The sequence below is a fragment of the Herpailurus yagouaroundi genome, unplaced genomic scaffold (assembly GCF_014898765.1).
Source record: "Herpailurus yagouaroundi ecotype Mexico unplaced genomic scaffold, PumYag 100, whole genome shotgun sequence".
Lineage (NCBI taxonomy): Eukaryota > Metazoa > Chordata > Mammalia > Carnivora > Felidae > Herpailurus > Herpailurus yagouaroundi.
Window position 1 is genome coordinate 43655648 of NW_024412391.1, and position 21996 is coordinate 43677643.

The 21996-nt window shown below is 39.0% G+C and overlaps 1 protein-coding gene across 1 annotated transcript in view; it reads left to right on the forward strand.

Annotated features, from left to right (window-relative positions):
- Positions 1-21996, forward strand: part of HIBADH (3-hydroxyisobutyrate dehydrogenase) — a 111560-nt gene that overhangs the window by 11907 nt on the left and 77657 nt on the right. Inside the window, exons 2-4 of the mRNA XM_040472379.1 lie at positions 1370-1530; positions 10759-10868; positions 14177-14298. Coding sequence (XP_040328313.1) covers positions 1370-1530; positions 10759-10868; positions 14177-14298 — 393 coding nt within the window. The remainder of the gene's footprint in view (positions 1-1369; positions 1531-10758; positions 10869-14176; positions 14299-21996) is intronic.

The window sequence follows — 21996 nt, forward strand, 5'->3', positions numbered from 1 at the left end:
TCATAGTATTTTATGCAGTAAATATTTGTTGAGTGGAGTCCTAAATCTAGAAATGAAGAAAGAGTGTCTAAGGTTATTTTCATGGCAATGCAAAGTCCCTTTGCTCTCTCTTTCAAAAGGCATTATTTTGAATTGTGTGCCCCAGTATGATTTCAAAAGGCCTTTTGTGAAAAAAAAAAAAAAAATCAAATGAAACAAAACTTGCATGCAGCTCTCTAAAAACAATTTTTTTTTCCCTATAAATGGAAATGCCACTCCTCTGAAAGTGCGTGGAGTTGTTAACCCCAGTCACTGAAACTGTTACCCTTGCCATTTAAGGCCCATGGAAGCATCCCTGTCTTCTTTCCTGGAACCCAATTCATAAACTGGTGACTTAGCTGAAATACATTCTCCTGGGTTTAACGTTTTACTAAGATTCTTAAAATACCATTGGAGGGGGTGGTTTCCATCAATGTGGGTGTAGGAAGGTAAAAAACTTTTCCATTCTTGGACCTTGTCCAAGATAGATGTTTTATTGAATATCTTCAGTGTTTCATACACATTTAAAGGAGATAATATAGATATGGGGAATCTAGAATACTTCATGTAATAGTTAAAGTACTTAACATTTTAGAAATGATAACCTTTTAAAATTTATTGTTAAAAATGATAAAGGGATGTTATAGAGGTAGAAAGCAGGAGAGAGTGCTTAAAACTATGTAGTTGTTTCCTGCAGAACTAAATAAGAAGTGTGTCCGTACATGGTTGATGTCTTTATTTTTTAAAGTTTACTTATTTATTTTGAGAGAGAGAGGAAGCAGGGGAGGGGCAGAGAGAGAAGGAGAGAGAGAGAGAGAGAATCCCAAGCAAGCTCCACATTATCAGTGCAGAGCCCCTTGTGGGGCTCAAACTCTCAAACCATGAGATCATGACCTGAACGGAGATCAAGAGTCAGATACTTAACTGACTGAGCCACCCAGGCGGCCCCCCATGGTTGATGTCTTTAAATGTGATTAGATCATTAGTTTAAAACTAGCATTTAACAAAAAAATTCTTTTAAATAGAAAACATATAGGGGCGGTTGGCTCAGTCGGTTAAGCATCTGACTTTGGCTCAGGTCACGATCTCACAGTTCGTGAGTTCGAGCCCTGTGTCGGGCTCTGTGCTAACAGCTCAGAGCCTGGAGCCTGCTTTGGTTCTGTGTCTCTCCCTCTGCCCATCTCCAGCTCTCACTCTGCCCCCCTCTCTCTCTTTCAAAAATAAATAAACCTTAAAAAAATAAAAAAACATTAAAACAAAATAAAAACAACAATTGACTTTCTGATATTGAATGAATGTTTACAATAAAAAAATGTCACTGCCTCTGTTGAAAGTAATTTATTGAAATCAGTGTGTTCTAGGTCAATGGCATCTAAGACTCCAGTTGGATTCATTGGACTGGGCAACATGGGGAATCCAATGGCAAAAAATCTCATGAAACATGGCTATCCACTCATTATTTATGATGTGTTCCCTGATGCATGCAAAGAGTTTCAAGATGCAGGTGAACAGGTAAGGCCTTTTCTTTATATTTGTTGTAGATTTTAATGTTTAAAAATAGGGGTGCCTGGATAGCTTGGTTGGGCGTCCACCTTCAGCTCAGGTTATGGTCTCATGGTTCGTGGGTTTGAGCCCCACGTCAGGCTCTGTGCTGACAGCTCAGAGCCTGGAGCCTGCTTGGGATTCTGTGTCTCCCGCTGTCTCTGCCCCTCCCCCACTTGCACTCTGTCTCAAAAATAAATAAACATTAAAAAAATAAATAAAAATTAAAAATAAATGTATGTTTCAGTAAGTGACAACTTAAGAGTATACCCAATGGAATTGTAAACCTATTTCACTGTTAATTTTATACGTATTATGTATTTGTTGTTATATATATATATATATATATATATATATATATAGTTGTTAACTTTGATCCAACATCCAGGTGTGCAATAAAGATTGAGGGGGATCTATTCTTGGGTAGGTGACTTGGAGCGTTTCCCAGGTTAGGTCAAAGGGGCTTGCTTTGGCTCTGTATTAGTTTTCTTTCAGTAGCATTATGGACTGTGCTGTGAAACCAGATAGTTTGGTGGAAATAGCTTCCTATGTTATTGAGGGCACAATTAGTCTTAGGACAAGAATAGGCTTAGGTGTTATCATCAATAGCCAAATTATGGAAAAAGCCCAAATGTCCATCAACTGATGAATGGATAAAGAAGATGTGGTGTATATACATATATGTACACAATGGAAATACGTGTCATTGATTTAAAAGAATGAGATCTTGTCATTTACAACAACGTGGATGGAACTGGATGGTATTATGCAAAGCTAAATGAGTCAGAAAAAGATAGATATCATATGATTTCACTTATATGTGGAATTTGAGAAACTTAACAGATGACCATACAGGAAGGGAAGGAAAAATGAGATAAAAACAGGGGGGGAGGCAAAACATGAGACACTCATAAATACAGAGAACAAACTGAGGGTTGATGGGGGTGGGGTTTGGGGGGGAGGGGGAATGGGGGATAGGCATTGAGGAGGGCACTTGGGATGAACCCTGGTGTTGTATGCAAGTGACGAATCATGGGAATCTACTCCTGAAGCCAGGATAATACTGTATGTTAGCTAACCTGAGACTAAACTTAAACAAAATAAAAAAATAACTTCGCAATAAAGAAAAAATAGGCTTAGGGATAGGAAACTTACTTTGAATTCCAGCTTAGATACTTCCCTGCTGTCTTAGTGGGGGCAAGTTAGTTCACCTCCGTTGATTTCCTCATCTGTAAAATGGGAATGTGGACAACCTATGTCATTAGAGTATGAGGCTTAAAGGAGAGAATATATGTGAATGTACTTCATAAATATTTTATGGCAGCACTTTATGAATAAATATGTTATTGGCCATAAACCAGGAGACAACCTAGAAACACTGTGTGCCCTAATGGATTACAGAGCTGAGTTAGGACAGACCTCTAGTGTTTTGTTTTTAGGCTATCGTTTCAAGAATATTTGGACTAGAATATATCCTGTTAGATGATAGCATCCACTGGTCAGGTCTTATTTGGATTTGTTAAAGTTTAGCAATAACTCACGTGACGGGAGATCATGTATTAGTAACATGAATTTGGAGTTTTGTTTTTTGAGATATGAAGGAAACTCTTGTACAAGTTGTAGAGTGGTAACTAAGGGCTGAGTGTAATCCCAGAATTGGGAGAATACTAAAAATTTCCTGAGAGATACAGAAAACAGCGAGAGGAAAAATAAAATTAAACAGCTCACTTCTGGATGATAGACTTGATGGAAATGCTAAGAAATGTAATGCTTATGCACAGAGCAAGTTTAGGTTTCTAGAGATTTCTACCTTAGGGCAGCACATACAGGTCGAATACCTACTCTAGCCGTGCACGTAGTGCTGTGGAGAATGAAACAGGTTGAGTTGGATGTGGCAGGGTATTAGGTACGTCTCAGGTGGCCAGACTAAATAATATGACAAGGGAGTTTCTTTAAAATTGCATTTGGACTTTAATAAAGTACTGAAGCAGTTTTTGATGAGGAACGAATAATTAACTGTTAAGAGTCCTTTCATTTCACTCAGGAACTATAAAAATATTGTAGATAATCTTTGCTTACCTCCAAACAGAAATGGCATAGACTGAAATGAAAGTCACAGAGACAGGATCTCTCAGATCCCTAAATAGAAATGAGAAGATTCTAGGACAGAGACTAGTCATTGGATTTTCCTTCCCCCCCCCCCCCCCCCGTCCTTGAGGTGTGTAAGTGGGTGTGAGGAAGGAAAGAAGATCGATTCTGGGCAGCTACTCCTCCCAGATTAGTGAAGAGCGAAGACTTGCCTCAGCCTCTTGTCTGTAGCTCCCATCCCTGCCCCCAGCACGGGGTGGGAAAAGTTCTGTGGATGGTTCACACTGAGGCAACAGCCCGAAAGAGAGAATGCTCTGTTCCCACATCTTCTCTCCCTCACATCTCAGGTTTCCCTAAGACCTTGGCTCTGTGAGGTCCTCTGAGTGTTGATGATAAGAGCAGTGGACGGTAGGAGAATGTGAGACTTCAGTGAATGAAAGGAGAAAGATAAAGGCTAAGAAAGCTTTGGGCCTGAGAGGAAAATACCATGCCATAATAAAATGAAGACGTTTGTTGATAAGTGATTTGTGCCGGCAGCCTAAACAACGTTTTGAATGGTGGCAGTGTCCTTTGAACAAGTGTGATTTCCTAAGAGCACTACTTTGAAAGGTAATGTTAATATGAACGAATAGGTTCTGGTATATTGAAGTGTCAGTGTTATTATTTCATAGCTATATTTAAATTTGTAAAATGTTGGGCAAAAGAAAAAATGAGTTTCATTCTGCTACTAAAAAAGCAAAGGCCAGATTTGGAACGGGATGGAAAAATGTAGGTGAAAATCTTGAAACTTCTTGCCGCCGTGCACAACAGTGTAACGGAAGGTTTAATGGTTCGGCAGTTCAGAGCCTATTTGTGTTGACGCTTCCGTTTTGAGAACACGTGTCCCCTGCCTTTCTCCCAATATTGCTGTATCAGGTGAAGCTGATAAAATGGCAGCCAAAGAAAACAAGTCTTCCCCGCCCCCCCCCCTCCCGTCCCACCCCCCACAAAGATTGCACAGACTGGCTAGTTGGTTTCTAATGTTGACTGTGCTTTCAGTGGGAAATTTGCAGGGAGAGAAAGTCCCAAAATAGAGATATCTGGATCAAAAAGCAACCAGCTGGTTCTAACGATCTTTGGACATTTCCTCGAAGAAGTGCTTTTTCTTTTTTAAAAAGCAAAAAGTGGGGATTTGGCATTGGATGTAACCTAGAGTTGGGCGAGTGGTCCGAGGCACAGTCGAATTTTGGGCACAGGTGTAATCAGATTCCTTTCTGTCTGCCTCTTGTCTCTGCTTTGCTCAGCGGCTCACCCCTCTCCTCAAGGTGCAAGATGGACACCTGCTGTATCAGCTGAAGAAATGCTTTAGAATGTTCTGATCCTGCTTCAAGCCTTAGCTAGTGGTAGAAGGGTTATGAAGGAACCCTAGATGGGTTATGAAGGAAATAAAAACTTGACATGATAAAAATCTTTGACATGTTTGATGGTATTTATTCAATGTATTTGTGCCCTTAAATGTTAACCTATTCTAGGGGTGCCTGGCTGGCTCAGTCGGTAGAGCATGCGACTCTTGATCTTGGGGTCATGAGTTCAAGCCCCACGTTGGGCACAGAGTTCATTAAAATAAAAAAAGTTGGGGGCGCCTGGGTGGCGGCTCAGTTGGTAGAGCGTCCGACTTCGGCTCAGGTCATGATCTCACGGTTCGTGAGTTCGAGCCCCGCGTCGGGCTCTGTGCTGTCAGTTCAGAGCCTGGAGCCTGCTTCACATTCTGTGTCTCCCTCTCTCTCTGCCCCTTCCCCGCTCATGCTCTGTCTCTCTCTGTCTCTCAAAAATGAATAAACATTAAAAAAAAAATTATAAAAAAAGGTTGACCTGTTTTGAAAGGGCATTTATAATTGGTTAAATATGTTATTTGTGGTCATTTCCATAAAAATGTGGACATTCCTCTTTCAATATCCTTTTATCATATCCCTATTTCTGTTGGAAACTCAGGTTTAACCTACAATGATGCATCATTTCAGCTTTTAGAATCTTTTATGAGAATGTAACCCATGGTAGTTATCAAGCTTTTGTGTGTTAGAAATCATGAATTGATATATTGTGAATTCAGTGATATAAAAATATAAACCCTGGAGGGTTTAAGCTCTGCCTGGGCTTAAATCTCGGCTCTACTATATGCTGGCTGTGTGACTTTGGACAGATTATTTCTTTAACCTCTCTCTACTTAAATTTCCTCATATTATAAAATGGGGATAATAACACTACCTTTTTAGTCCTGGAGAGCCTGACACATACAAAGTGCTGTCTTTGCTGTCGTTATGGTGGTTGTTATATCTCTACCACCTTGGTGTCATCACTGAGTCCAGAGTGCTTTGGAAGAGAGCTAGAGACATATTTTTAAATGAAAGAATGATGGAAAAAATTCAAACCAAACTAGGAGATAAAGTGAGTCGACAGCATCCCAGGTTAAGGATATATTCTGGTCTGTTCCTTCCGTCCCATTTTTATTTTGCAAAAGATACTGATTTCTCTTTTTAAGCAGTAGCATCAAGGGCATACGACTTGTGCTTCATTTTCATTTTTGTTGTCTAGGAATTTCCTTGGAGATGCTGCTGATCTATGCCAAAAGGCTTGGGACTTCTATCATTTCTGTGTGCGTTTTCTGCTGGATGAACGAGGCTTAATTAGATGGTCTCTTCTTTTGTTTTCTCTTTAAAAACTTGGAAACTTCGTCTTGTTATTCCCGGGTTGTAAGGCCGAGCATGTTTGGTTAAGTAATTCTCTTGGGATGTAAGCTGGCATCCACTCGGTTCTTGTTAAATGAGAACTTTAAAAGCCTCTTGCTGAGTGGGCTCCATCATGGTTGACCAAATGTTTCAAGATGTAGGCACAAACTGTTTTTGTCAGTTTTTCAAGTGTAGTGTAATCTTGAAGTAACAGCATGCTTTTCTATTTGGAAAGATTAAAAAACGCGGAGTGAATAGTTGCTTCCGATGGATATGTGAAAGGGAGGTGCCGTTCCTTTACATTACTCTGGGCCTACATGCTTTCATCCTCCCTCCTTCCCCCAACCCAGCAAAGCAGATTTTGTCTTTAGTTCATCCCTTCTTCTATGCATTACATACCATTACATGCCATTGATGGGTCCTGGCACACAGATGAACCTAAATCCAGAGAAATAGGTGAAAAAAGTGCTTTTTTAAAAAACATTTAAAACATTTAATTAATTGATTTATTTTTTAAATTTACACCCAAATTAGTTAGCATATAGTGCAACAATGATTTCAGGAGTAGATTCCTTAATGCCCCTGACCCATTTAACCCATCCCCCTCTCCCACACCCCCTCCAGGAACCCTCTGTTTGTTCTCCATATTTAAGAGTCTCTTCTGTTTTGTCCCCCTCCGTGTTTTTATATTATTTTTGTTTCCCTTCCCTTATGTTCATCTGTTTTGTCTCTTAACGTCCTCATGTGAGTGAAGTCATATGATATTTGTCTTTCTCTGACTAATTTCACTTAGCCTAATACCCTCCGGTTCCATCCATGTAGTTGCAAATGACAAATTTCATTCTTTTTGATTGCCAAGTAATACTCCATTGTATACATATACCACATTATCTTTATCCATTCATCCATCAGTGGACATTTGGGCTCTTCTCATACTTTGGCTATTGTCGATAGTGCTGCTATAAGCACTGGGGTGCATGTGTCCCTTCGAAACAGCACCCCTGTATCCCTTGGATAAATACCTAGTAGTGAAATTGCTGGGTTGTAGGGTATTTTCATACTGTTTTCCAGAGTGGCTGCACCAGCTTGCATTCCCAGGCGACAAAAATTCGTAAAGACTAAAGATATTGTGATACACCTGGGAACAACTCTCCTATACTTAAAATTGAGATAATGGAAAAATAGAGACATCTTAATTCATAATAATTTAAGAGTGAGGCAGTTGGAATTAGCAAGAGATCTGTCTACATGGTTATGGCAGGGCAGAGCCAGGGCCCAGAGTCAGACAGGGAGGTGTAGAAGCATCTTGCTAATGATGCTGGACCTTTGTACTGACCAGTGTAGATGCAGCCTATCCAACCTCTTCCACAGAGGCTATACCTTCCAAAAACCTAAGGTTACTAAATGTGAAAATTTCTTTGCCTAAGTTTCCTTTCTACTCTGGGATAGAAACCCTTGAAGAGAACCCAAATCACTATTCTTGTAGATTCAGAAACTGAAGCCAGAGAGGTTAAGTTATCTGCACAAAGTCACACATTGGCTTAGTGGCTGAGCTGCAACTAAACCTGGGTCTCTTGGGGTGCCTGGGTGGCTCAGTCGGTTAAGCATCCAACATCGGCTCAGGTCATGGTCTCACAGGTGGTGGGTTCAAGCCCCTTGTCAGGCTCTGTGCTGACAGCTCAGGGCCTAGAGTCTGCTTTGGATTCTGTGTCTCCCTTTTTCTCTGCCCCTCTGTCGCCCTCTCTCTCTCTCTGTCTCTCTCTCTCTCTCTCAAATAAATAATAAACATTAAAAAAAATTTAAACTTGGGTCTCTAGCTTCCCAAGTTAGTGTTCCTTTCAGTGATCCATGCTGTCTTTGCTTATCCATTCAATTAGTAAATGTAATTGAAGGGACTCTAATTAGTTTGGCTCCTAAAGACTTCTGTGGTTAGTGTCAGACTGGCAACAAGGTTTGTCGTGCCCGCCGGGGGGGCGCCGCAGCTTTTGAGTCATGGCCAAATTTTGTCAATTATTTCAGAGGCTTGAAGACATCACGTGGAAGTCAAGATGATTTGAATAGCTGGACACACATGTCTGTCTATCTGTCTGATAAACACGCCTTCTGTAGTGCAAATTAGAGACTGTTATAATGTACCAAATGTAGATAGTCATTAGATACGGAGCAGTTGTGGCCAGTGCAGTGGTGACATTCCAGCTATCAGTATCATTGTGTGTTTTTTCCGGGCCTGTGAGCTTTGACACCACTTTCCTATATAATTGAGGGGTTAGCAGTACTCTGGCAACCCAGGCATCCCAAGAAGCAGATGCTAGGGATGCAGGGGGCTGATTGGGCACCCCATGCACTTGGCAGTTGCATGAATAGGCACTGCCAGTTCATGGGTATGAGAAGCTTGGAGGTGTGAAGTACATTTAGATCTGTGAACTAATTGTTGGTGTCCCTGAGGGCACCTCTCAAGGAGTTGTCTAGGTGAAATCGACTTTCCTTCAATGGAAGAGACTCACGGAATTCCTAAGGGAGAGTCTGAAATTGACTCTTAGACCTCGGGGCTTACCGCAGTCCCTGAAAGATCAAGAGAGTTGGAGCTGATCCTGGAAGGAAAGGCCACTGAAAGGTATGCCATCGTCTTGCACTGTTTGTATTACTTCATTCAAGGAGGGATGAACAGAGGAGGCTGTCTGTGGAACCCGTCTTTTTGATGCAGTCCAGGAGTAGAGAAATAGGACTCCTACAGCTTTTCCTTTTTTTATACTCCTCTTCCTGAGCTGTTTTTCTTGAGTACACTTGAACCGTTTGCCAGCAAAGAGTCTCCTTCTTTTGAATCTCAGCATTTGTTTGGGCGTAGGAAAGGTTTTTACGTAACTGGGGTATTTCTTCGTAATTGTGTGGAAAAAAATTTTTCTTTCAGAACTTTTAGGGCAAATCCTGATGAGGTATCAAAACGTACATGTTGAATGTGCTGCACTGGAGACTCTAAAATGCCATATTGCCTTTAGAATGAAACACTGAAAGAGAGAGAATATCTGTTTTTTTTGTCTTGGGGTGTGAGATATTTTATGTTATCATTTAATATTAATATACAAAATGCTAGGATACTTGACCGCCTGCAGTTTTAAAATAGGACTTAGGAAATTATGTTAAAACTGCATCTAGAATTTGATTTAGGAGCTAATAGTCTTCTAGGGAAAATTGGATTGTGGTCACTTCTAGCTCACAATATTGAACTCACACACTGCCTTCCCATTCTTTCCCTCTCATCAACCGCACATCAAAGACGAAAAGAAAGCATTAGGTATAATTCTGCCACACGCAAAGCAGAGGCATTCCCATTTCTAGGATGCTTACGTTTCCTTCACGTTTCCTAGCAGAAAACATGTCCATTTTTAATACATGTGTACACCATTCTACAGAGAAATCTGCAGTTATCCCCCTGGTAGCCGTTTGTCTTTTTTTAAAGAGAGAAAAACCTTTAGAGGAGCTTTTGTCACAATTGGGGTGGTGGTGGATTCTTCCTGTTAAAGGAGAGTTTGACTCAAGAAGTGAACTCCCAGTCTCTTCTGACCTCTTCGGTTGCCAGCTGGCTGGCGAGGCATATCAGGGTGCACGTGGGAGAGAGAGCAAGGGTTTGGGGGAACGTGGGTGAGGGCGTGTACATCTGTGCATGCATGCACACGTACAGAGGATGGACGGCCACCTTCCTTTACGGTATGTTTGTAGTCATCATAAGGCAGAAATGAGGGCGGAAGTGAGAGAGCGGACCTTGATGCCTGTTTGTATGTCTTGTGTCTATAGTTTCCACACGTGTCCTGGTAGCTTGCGCGCTCAGCCTTTATGGTGGTACTTACAGCTGGTACAGTTAAGTGCTCATGTCCTGGTCCTGACCTTTTCTTTTCTGTACAGGCTTCATTTTTGTTTCCCCCCCTTGAAAATGGAGACTAGAGACTGGTGGTAAACGGGACTTGAAATTTTACTGGGGGATTTTGCTGCCTATGAAATCACTAGTGAATCCTATACTTTAGCTGCCATCCCCGTTGCACTAGGATGTTTTTCTTAGTCAAAGCATCTACCAAAAAGTATGCTGTTTGAGAACCCAAGTTGGAGGAATCCATGAGAAGTGCGTCTGTTCCCAGGACTGTTGGGTTTTGCCCTTTCCCCCTCAACTCACTTCACACTTTTTAAAATAAACAGTAGATTTGATTCCATAGAAACTGCATCTGTATGTGTGTAAGGAATAGCTTCTCTATTTTAGGCAGTAAGCTTTTTTTTATTTTTTGGTCATTTGGAAATAAATCAGTTTTATTCACTGTCACTGTTGTCAGCATGCATAAAAAGTGAATCCTACTCAGGCTCTTGAAACTGCCTCCGTTTTAATTGAAATAATGTGCCTTTGTAATTTTTTTTAAAGGTAGTGTCTTGCCCAGCAGATGTAGCTGAAAAAGCTGACAGAATTATTACAATGTTGCCCACCAGTATCAATGCAATAGAAGCTTATTCGGGAGCAAATGGAATTCTCAAGTATGTATTTCTCAACTGTGGAAATTTTCTTGTTATCGTAGTTCATGAATTTCATATTTGTTAACACTTTAGGAAATTACAATGATGTTCGTGAAGACTTTCTATACTGTTTTCTTGTTTCTGAAAAGTGAATGGTGTGGTTTCTCTCTCATTGTAAAGGGTTTCTTTTTTCACTGAAAGCAAGAATGTGACTTTTGGGAATAATTTTTTTTGCTTCTGTTTCTTTCCTTAACTCTTGGATTAAACTTATGCTTTCATTGCGAACATGTTTAAGAGACTTTTAAAGCTTGCATTTTAAACTGTACAAATGTTACAAGCATAATTTTCTTATGGTTTATAGAAATTCAGGAAAAGCTTTCTATGAAAAATAAAACCAAACATTGGAAAGAACACTATTATTTAACATTTTATTATATTATAAAAAGTTATTGTATGTCCTCTGGGTTAGTACATCTGTAGTAAGAACTTTGAGAAGTTGGAATTAAAGGTTAGCAGTAGCTCTTTAAATAAAATATAATTTGGGTCAGAGTTTTCTAGCCAGTGCTTAGCTTCTCTGGCTTTGAGAACCTTTTGGTTAATTTCTGCCTATTGCCAAATCCTTGTGGTTGTGTTAGAATGACAGTGGTTGAATTTCCTATTTAATTTGCTGGTCTCTATGGTTCCTGTTTCTAACTTGTTTTGATGTTGAATTTCAGCAAGGAGAGAACAAACTGGTAGGTCCTGTAGACATACATAGGGCTAAAAGAAAGTGTTTAATTTCATGAAACTGTAATATGTGAAATTTGAGGCTTTTGGAAATTGAATTGTAACTTGCAAGCAAAAGACACTTGGCTATTAGACAGAAAACTGATAAGATAAATGTTTAGATTTCAGGGAAGGTTGAAAGACGCTCATTTTGGACAGAGCCTTGAGGCCCATGGTGTGTGTGGTCCTGAGCTGACTTAGTGGTCTCATTATCTAGTCTGTTCCAGTTATGGCCCTGCTTAATTGCCTGCTTATTTGCCTCTTCAGGAAAAGTTACTAAACGTTTGTGTGGTGACCAACTGCTTATTAATATTCTTTGCTAAGGAATATGGTGGCCAACTAGCAGAGCAGTTTTGTCTAGGGAGTGCTTTCATATATTGCGGCTTTACATTAAACTATAATTTGCTTTTTATGGGTGGTTCTTTATTTTCTTCTGGGTCAGGGTCATTTCCCCACACTCAGTGCATATGTAATTTTTGAGACACTTTCCCATTTGCTTCAAGATTTAAGACCCTTGGGGCACCTGGGTGGCTCAGTCAGTTGAGCATCTGACTCTTGATTTCAGCTCAAGTCATGATCTCAGGGTCCTGGAATCAAGCCTTGCATCAGGCTCTGCGCTGAGTGTGAAACCTACTTGGGGCTCTCACTCTCTCTTCCTCTGTCTCTCTGCCCTGCTTGCATTCTCTCTCTCTCTCTCTCTCTCTCTCTCTCTCTCTCTCTCTCTAATTAAAGAAAATATATTTCAGATCTAAGGAATGTTAATATCACATAATTAAAATTAATTATTGGTAAATAATTCTTATGTTTATGTCAAATTAAAGAAAATATATTTCAGATCTAAGGAATGTTAATATCACATCATTAAAATTAATTATTGTAAACATAATTCTATGTTTTAGGTTATATCAAGTGAAACTCCACATACTTATAGTGACCTGTAATAGAACATGCTATTTCTTTTCTGTGGAATATACCATTGCATTTGGGCCAGATCAATTAATATGTTTAAAATGGTTGTTCATCATATTTTGTATGCTATTTTTTCTATAAAAAGATTTTTCTTTCTTTTTTTAAAATTTTTTTTTTCGACGTTTTTTATTTATTTTTTTTTTGGGACAGAGAGAGACAGAGCATGAACGGGGGAGGGGCAGAGAGAGAGGGAGACACAGAATCGGAAACAGGCTCCAGGCTCCGAGCCATCAGCCCAGAGCCTGACACGGGGCTTGAACTCCCGGACCGCGAGATCGTGACCTGGCTGAAGTCGGACGCTTAACCGACTGCGCCACCCAGGCGCCCCGATTTTTCTTTCTTTTAATAGTTTTTTAGCAATGATATTCTATTTTCTTCTTCAGTATTTATATTTATTCATTTCTAATTTTCTAATCATGATTATGATTACGTGTCATCTGGATTAGTTGATCTGTAGTAAGGACTTTGGGAAGTTTGAATTCAAGGTAAGCCATAGCTCTTTAAATAAATTACAATTAAAAAAAATTTACAATGTAGGTCAGTTTCCTAGCCAGTGAAGATAGACATAGATTATAAGGGAACCATGTAGATAGATGTAATCTGTACTTACAGTACAAACAAAATTATCTTATTATAAGAATGCCATTTAGTATTGATGTAAAATATGATAGAGGAAAAGACTGCTTCCCCGCTTTGCCAATGTATATATATAAATTTACCATAAAGAGCAAAAAAAACTGTATTTGTGAGATTTCTAGGTTCATTCCTATATTTTCCTTTCTGCCTCTTTGATGTTTTATTTTATCTTTATTTTTTTTTAAAAAAATTTTTTTTCAACGTTTTTATTTATTTTTGGGACAGAGAGAGACAGAGCATGAACGGGGGAGGGGCAGAGAGAGAGGGAGACACAGAATCGGAAACAGGCTCCAGGCTCCAGGCTCCGAGCCACCAGCCCAGAGCCCGACGCGGGGCTCGAACTCACGGACCGCGAGATCGTGACCTGGCTGAAGTCGGACGCTTAACCGACTGCGCCACCCAGGCGCCCCTATTTTATCTTTAAAAAGCTGTAATTATTAACGAATATGCCACCCTCGAGCAAATGGCTGAATTTCAATGTTGTGTTTAGTCTACCTAGTGGAAAGGACATGGATATGTGAAATTGGCAACATGGCTTATTAAAGACAAATAAAATACTTTTTAAAGAGCCCAGCTATTTTACAAACAAAAATTTAAATCTTACCAAATAGACCTTTTAAAGTTAACAGGTGTTTTAAATTGCTTACCTATATTATTATGGTATTGTGTATTTCACCTAAAACCAGAATTTATAACACGTAGTTTATTAGATTATTTAGGTTTGTTTGAAAGAGTTTGGGTTTACTTTGAACTTTAATTGATCTGAAAATGAATTTGAGATTTTTAACCAGTTCTAATAATGTTTTTAATATTAAACCAAAGACCTCCTTGATATCTGGCAACTTTTAGTAGATTCTAATTCTATAGGTAGTTGCATGAAATGTTTATGCAGAATTGCAAGCTATATTTTTAAATCTATAAACCTATAATTAAACTATTACTTTTATCTGTTTACTTAGAAAAGTGAAGAAGGGCTCGCTCTTAATAGACTCCAGTACTATTGATCCTGCAGTTTCAAAAGAATTGGCCAAAGAAGTTGAGAAAATGGGAGCAGTTTTCATGGATGCCCCTGTTTCTGGTGGTAAGTGGCAGCTAAAATCTATGCACACCTATTTCTGTTTGTCAGAAGAAGCAATTACAATTTTCTGGTACCCCAGACATATCCACATATTTTTAGACCTGTTATAGGAGTCTCCGTTTCCTCACTGAAAACAAAAACAAAACAAAATCACTTCTGTTATTCCGTATGCTCAAAATACATTGCTTGTTCTAAGTTCAGACAAAAGGATGTCACAACCTTGAAGAGTTGTGAATTTTTGGTCCAAACTGCTATGCGTTGGGCTAGAGCTGTTCCTAGAAAATTTAACTTTTCAGAACAGATTCAAGAAGTAACTAGCTTGAATCTTCTTTTAACTGTTAAAGAAGTTGAGGAAATGGTAAAAAAGAAAAAATCATTTTGCAAGGGGAACTTTAGGCCCAGATGATTTTTTTACAGGTGAATGTTACCAGAATTTCAAGGGGCAGATCATCTCCGTTTTTCTATGAACTTTTCCAGACAATAGAAAAAGAGGAAACACTGCTCAACTCATTCTGGAGACCCGTGTAACTCTGATACTTCAACCAGAAAGAGAGAGAAATGAGAGAGAAAAATTTTAGGTCTATATCAGTCATGAATACAGAAGTAAAAATTTTTAAAAAGTATGTTAGCAAACTACATCCAACCATGCGTAAAAGAGATTAAACACTACAACCAGGTTTGTTTTATCTCATATGTACACAAATGACTTAATGTTAGAAAATCTATAAATATATTTCACTACATTAACATACTTAAAAATCATATGATCATCTCAAAGGACAAGGATTCTCAGTAGTAAGATTCTAAAAGCATATTATTATATCAAATATTAAGAGTGGGGATCTGGGTATTTTGGAATGGTAGGATTATAGGTATTATGATTTTTCATAATTTCCAAATATTCCAGAATTACTGTGTAATCAGATACCATATACATACATGCATGCACACACACATACATATGTGTGCATAAATATACACGTATATATGTAATTAGTTGAAGACTTGTTTCTAGCTGGAGACTTTCTAGAAAGGCTGGACTGAAGAAACCAGTCATTTGCTCAAGACCAAGACTAGATTTTTTTTTTTATTATTTTCTGTAAAATTCTAACGTAATCTGAGGAGGAAAATAGAGATTGCTAAATGGAAAGTTGTCCTTTATAAAATCATCATCTCCTTACAGTGTTAAAAAATAGCTAACAGCTAGTGTGGTACGTTGTTATAGTAATGACCTTTAATGACTCACATCTCTGAATCCACTCTGTGTATCCATTCACTCATTGACTCTGAGTTGAGCTATCTGACTTGCTTTGGCCAGTGGTATGTTAGCAAATGTTACACAAGGATAGACTTGAAAAGCACTTGGCCCTGTCTTGCTCATGGGGACTTTTCTGCTGTCACATAGAGAAGCCTGGATTAGCCTCCTAGAGACAGGCACTAACCACCAAGCGTACGAGTGAGGCCATCTTGACCATCCAGCCAGAGTCACCTTCCCAGATGACTGCAGCTGTATTACTGAGCTCAGGCAAATGAACTGCCCAGCTACAGATGTCCAAATTGCTCATCTACAGAATTGTGAGCAAATAAACCCACTAAGTTTGGAGTGTTACGTAGCAGTAAATAACTGATGGAGCCAATATAGTTGATATTTCCATTCTTATGTAGAAGTGTTTGTTGCCTAATGGATCGATCAGTGTGCCGCCTGTGCTTACATAGTCTTAAGTGTCATAAACCCTTTCTGAAGGAGAATGATAGTACCCCAGTTAGCATAAAGGCCAACTTTAATGCTAAAGCTAAGACGCTAAAATGAAGTTTATTATTAAGCCAGTCCAGGAAAGAGTTTTGTTTGCTGCAAACTGGTCCGACTTGTATCTCTGTATTCCTGATTACAAAGGAGAATGTTTGCCTAAATGCTACTGAAGTAGCCACCCTGGTGAGCTGATATGAGATACCTATATTTCGTAAGATCTGGAAAAGTAAGTTGGTAAAACTTCAGTAAATCTTACGGTGTTTTCATAGACTTGCTGGAGTTCAATATTAAATAGTATGTATAGCTTTTAAGTGTCTTTTGTGCTCTTAGAATTTTTATTAGTAGAAGGGACTTCAGTAATAACTTAATTTGACTTTGTTATTTTACAGATGGGAAATTGAGATCGCAATGAGGTTAAGTGATTTGCCCAGAGTTCTCTAGCTTGATAGCCAATCTAGACTAGAATCTTCTCTCCCAACTCAATCTGAGGATCTTCCCACACTCTGTTAGACCTTTTCTCCCTTTAGTCCCACCCTGTGGTGGCCTTCCTCTTTTTCAAAGCAGTGGCCTACTGTTAACACCATTTCTAACAATTTTACCTAGTGGCTGGTCCTCTCTCTTCTGTCTTGCTAACTAACTAGCACTGCCGTGTAGTAAAACCTTTGGTGGGGAGGTGAAGGGAAAATTGCCTTCTTTTCTGACTCACAGAGATTGGCTTCTAACCTGGAAGAGGCCTAACAATTCTGTTCCAGTCGTTTGAGAAGCAGTGGTTGAGAGGACATTATTCTCAAATCTGGGGACCTCTGCAGAGATCAGAATAGTCCTATTGTATTCACCCCATCCCGAAATGTTTATTAACTGGCTTCTCAGGAGTCTTTTGTTCTGCTGATGAGTTGGGATAGAACCAGAGTTTTTTGGGTCTTTCATGTCTTTCGTGTGGATCCAATGTTTTGTTTAATCAAATAAATGTCCAGAAAAAGAGAAAGTCGAGTAATATTTTGACACATCCCTAACATGTTTGAATGTGACTAGGATAGGATCTGTTCTGAGGTTTAAGGAGATGGAGTTGACAGGATTATAACCGAAGGCAGTGAAGCTATTTTCCATGCCCTTCTTCTGTGTCCCCATAGTATAGTATCTTTGCCGCTGCAAGGACCATGGTGTGATTCTTGTTTGTGCCTGTTTCTTCCACTGCTAGACTCTGAAGAGGGCAGATGTCTTTCTCCACTTTCTATCTCCAGTGTATATCTCCTGGCGAGCATGTAATAAAGTATGATGGATTGCATTAAAGATCTTCTGGTTTCTAGTTTTTTAATTTCAAGATTAATGTCAAATATTTTGAGCTTTCCTCCAGTTGTTTCCTCACTCCCAGGCTGTACTCCAGCTTATTTATCTCCAGATCATTGACCTCTCTCTGAAGTTCAAGTATCTGCCTTGCATTGTAACATCAGTAAGATATTAAGTAATTACTGTGTTCAAAATGTTATATTGTAATATTAGATGCCATTGGGAAGTGTGATTATGATCACAGGGCTGGGGGTAGGATAAAAGAAGTAGAATAGTAATTCAGAACAACTTAAAGAGGAAGTTCTTGCATTAGAAGTTTAGGATTTAGGAAAATATACTAATAAAAATGATGTATAAATAGTTACACAGTGCAAAATAATGTAGCACAGCAGTCTTCTCAGTACTTAGCAACCAGAAAGGGAACTGTTCACTAACAGTTTGATCATAGCAACATGTTGGGCATTGTAAAGAAATACTGTCTTTGTCCTTTCTCGGGTGGCTATTAATACTTTGACTTTTACCTGTATGGATATATAGAGAAAGAATAATACCAGATTCGATTTATACAGTTGATTCTGGGGCAACAGAAGAAGTTTTAGTTCTGGAAATGGAAAGTTTATGTTAAAGGTTAACTACAAACCTCATAGGTGATTGATTCCCAGTTATATCCACGGGAACGAACTAGTGGAATTTGGAATTAGATTTTACAGTTCGTTAGTGACTATTCTTTAAGCAAAGAAAAAAGGAAATCTGTTAGTTCATACAATTCTCTTATCACCTTTAGTTTCAGTTTTTGTTATACTGTTAACAAATTCAAAGTTCACTTGATATTAGGCTCAGTTGGTTAAGCGTCTAACTTCAGCTCAGGTCATGATCTCGTGGTTCACAAGTTCGAGCCCCACCTCGGGCTCTGTGCTGTCGGCTTGGAGCCTGGAGCCTTCTTCAGATTCTGTATCTCCCTCTCTCTCTGCCCCTCCCCTGCTTGCACTGTGTCTCTCTCTCTCCCTCAAAATAAATAAAAATTAAAAAAAAAAAGTTCACTTGATATTAGGGGTAGCCTAGAACTTTTAGGGAAAGAAAGGAACTCTAAAAATGAAGGTTTAAAAAAACTGAAGGTCTTGTGTTTTTTTTCAGTGAAATGTACTTAAAATTATTATACAATTCCTGCAAGATTATATACTGTTTTCTGATTATACACTCTTTTTATTATGCTGACAGTACCTTGATTGCAAGGGACATGCTTCACTCTTCATTTCATGCAACAAACATTTATTGAGTACTTTTATGTGGTGGGTATGGTCTAGGTGCTGGAGTTAGTGCTTTGAAAACATGAAAAGTCTTTTGTCACTTGGAGCTTAAGAGTTAGTAGGACTAGAGAGAGTAAACGAACAAAAATAATTTTAATGGTAAGTCCTATGAAGAAAAAAAAAGGCAGAGTAAACAGCTAATGACACAGACTTAAGGGGAAGGTCTTTTTACATAGAGTGGACAGGATGCCTTCTCTGGGGAAGTGGCAGTTAGGCAGAGACGTGAAGGCACAAGTCTGGGGGAAGGGTATTTCAGCGGAGGAAGCTGCTCGAAGGGCTCTGAGGTATGAACAAGCTTGGTAGGTTTGTGGAACATTTATCTTTGTATCACCAGGACTTGGCAGGTAATTGTATTCAGCGTTCATTGAACTGACTCACCTATAAATTGACTCCCCGTATGTCTAACGCCATGCCTTCGTTTATCTGTGGTTATCAAAGTAAAGCTAACTAGGCTGTTAGGTAAGGTAGCCCATGACACTGGCCTCAGATATGATGCCTTAATCTATTTCTCTATCTTGTGTAAATCACATCTGTATGAAAGTTGTAATCCTTTAATAGTCCAATGTTGTCTTGTCACACCATTTTGGATACATGCTTTTTTTGTTTGTTTTTGGAGAGGGTCTGCTACTGTAAGGTTAGTTCCAATTTGATCAGCTCTCGTGTATAATGAATGCTAGACATAAAGCAAATTAAAAACTATTGTTTGTGACTAATGACCAAATACTGTTCAGTGTGTTCCAAGGTCGTAATTAACAGCACTTAACTATGCTTGAATAATTGAAGAAGAAACTCACTGATTGCCTAATCTGTCTGTAGAGTTGCCCAGAGACCTTGAGTTGAAGTCACTCTGAGGTGGCACTTGTGCTTAGCCCAAGGCTGTCTGAGCCGGCAAGCCTCATTGATTTGCTACACCGGATTGCTCCAGTTAGGGATTAATGTCAAAATTAAATAATTGAACTGGTGTGTATGTGTTTCCCTACCGGGAACCCAAATTTTATACTCTATTTGGCTGGGTTAAGTTTTAGTAATTTGTTTGAGGTGTTCTTAGAACACGGAGTAGTGAGCACAAAACCTATTAAGGGATTTCTGTTAGAGTCCTGGACTTGCTTGCTCAATTCCTCAATGAAAGTCTCACACACACTCCATTCTTGTTTTTAAAACAGTGAACTGGGCATCTACTGTTTTTCCACCAGATCTGTATCTAATTTAGGGTAAAGGGACCACAAAAACAAAACTTATTTCTATTTTGGCACCTAACACCATCATAGTTAAGGATTTGTTGGCATTTCATTAAAACATTTTCTTAGAGAGGTTTATAACTTGGCAGATTTACTTGCCTTTGGGCTGCAGCATTGCTATTTCTGTCCAAAAGTAAATGCTTTCACCAAATTTCATACAACTGAATTTGCGTGGGTATATGATGTGTGGAGAGGGAAGGGCTATCCCAAGAGGTCTTTTTTTCAAGTTGTCACAGGCTGTTCGATTAAACAGTAGTATTGTGTGCGGCATTTACTCTTACATTTTAATCTTACCTCAGGAAGATTTTATTTTTTAGTGTTTGGAAATAGGTTGATTTAACATGGTTAAGGTAATTCATTTTCATGAGTCCTTTCCTTTAAAGAACGGTACTACTATGATTTTTAGTTCTTTTTACATGACTGGCTTCTATTATAAAATGTGAAAGCATTTTGTGGCAGGGGTTCCTGGCTGGCCCAGTCGATAGAGCATTTGACTCTTGATGGCCCCACGTTGGGCGTAGAAATTACTTAAAAAAAAAAAAAAAAAAAAGAATTTAGTGGCACCTGGGTGGCTCTGTCAGTTAAGCATCTGACTTCAGCTCAAGCCATGAGCTTGCAGTTCATGGGTTCCAACTCTGCACTGGGCTCTGTGTACAGAGGGCCTTCTTCAGATCCTGTCTCCCTTTCTCTGCCCCTCCCCCGCTTACTCTCTCTCTCTCTTTTTCTCTCTCTCTCAAAAATAAATAAACATTAAAAAAAAGTTTAAAAAGAGCGTTTTATGGCATTGACTTTTGTAGGAGAGACTTGAATTACTCGGTCTTGAAAAATATTAGCTAAAATAAGCCTTTCCTTGGCCTGTTTTCGTGGTATTTAAAGCTTTAGTAACTCAAATAATTAAAAATTTTCCTTAACTTTGTTTGATGGACAGATGCATTTCCTTGAAAGTGACCTAAAATTCATCAATGCCAGCACACTAGAAATGGGTTAATTATGTCAGCCGTTTACATTTACCCACAATTTTACTTATCGCCTTATATTCATTAAGTATCCTTTTTGCCTCTGGAGGATACCTTTTTTTTTTTTTTTTTTTTTTTGCCTAGGATTTTCTCCAGTTTGCACAAGTAGTTCAGAAATGTTTGGTAAATAAATTCCAAGGATTTCTTTGAAATTAGTCCCTAAGAAGAGGTGCCCATAAAAACCTCTTTTTACATTCTCTGGCAGGCTTAAGACTCCCTACAACATGTCACGGACAGGAGTCCCTATATAAGGTGTTAATGAGTTCTTAACACGTTTAGAGAAGACTGCTGACTCCCTGCCCAAGGTAGCATAGTTGAGGCAGCTTTAATAATCCGTCTCCTAAGAAAATAGTAGAAGAATGGCTTAGAGAAGGCCAGGTGATCAGTTCACTCAGTGCTTGTGTTACTGTTATCGTTTATTGTGAGTAATAATTACTATTGCTAATAACAACCTAGTTTGTTTCTCAGAATTTACGCTCTTGCAGTTTGCAGTTCCCCATCTCCAAATCTGCAGGCCAGGTTTTAATTGCCACGCATTTAATTGCATTGACATTTCCAGTCAGGTAACCATTACCAGGGTCGATCCTGCCAGGCTCTGTCCTGTGGTGGAGGGACACTGTGTTCTCTTCACATGGTTATGCTGGAAAGTGCATGGATAAGGCAGGGGTCCTGTCTGAAGTAATCCTAGGGTATTTTTAATGTCCTTTAATTGCCATTCAGGATGTAAGTCAGACCAGACACAATTGGGTCTGGTCACAGTTCAGAACTGCCGTGTGGTGTTTATATAAAGGTAAAGTATATTTAGCAAATAAATCCCCTGAAGCTATTCCTTATATAATTTATTTTTTATTAACATCTGTTGATGGCTAAGCAGTGTGAAATTAGTTCCAGTATACGTTGTGTATTATGTCTTTATTTTGTTTGACTTGTGATCCCTGGATAGCACTGGGGGTAAAGCGGGAGGAGGAAACGGAATTACGAATTTGACGAGGGCCTTGTCATTGCCATCAGACCGTTATCAGACTTATTTGTGGTTTTCTAGACGTCTGATTTTCTTTTCTTTTTTAGATGTCTGATTTTCTTAAAGATAGCTTGATAATGTT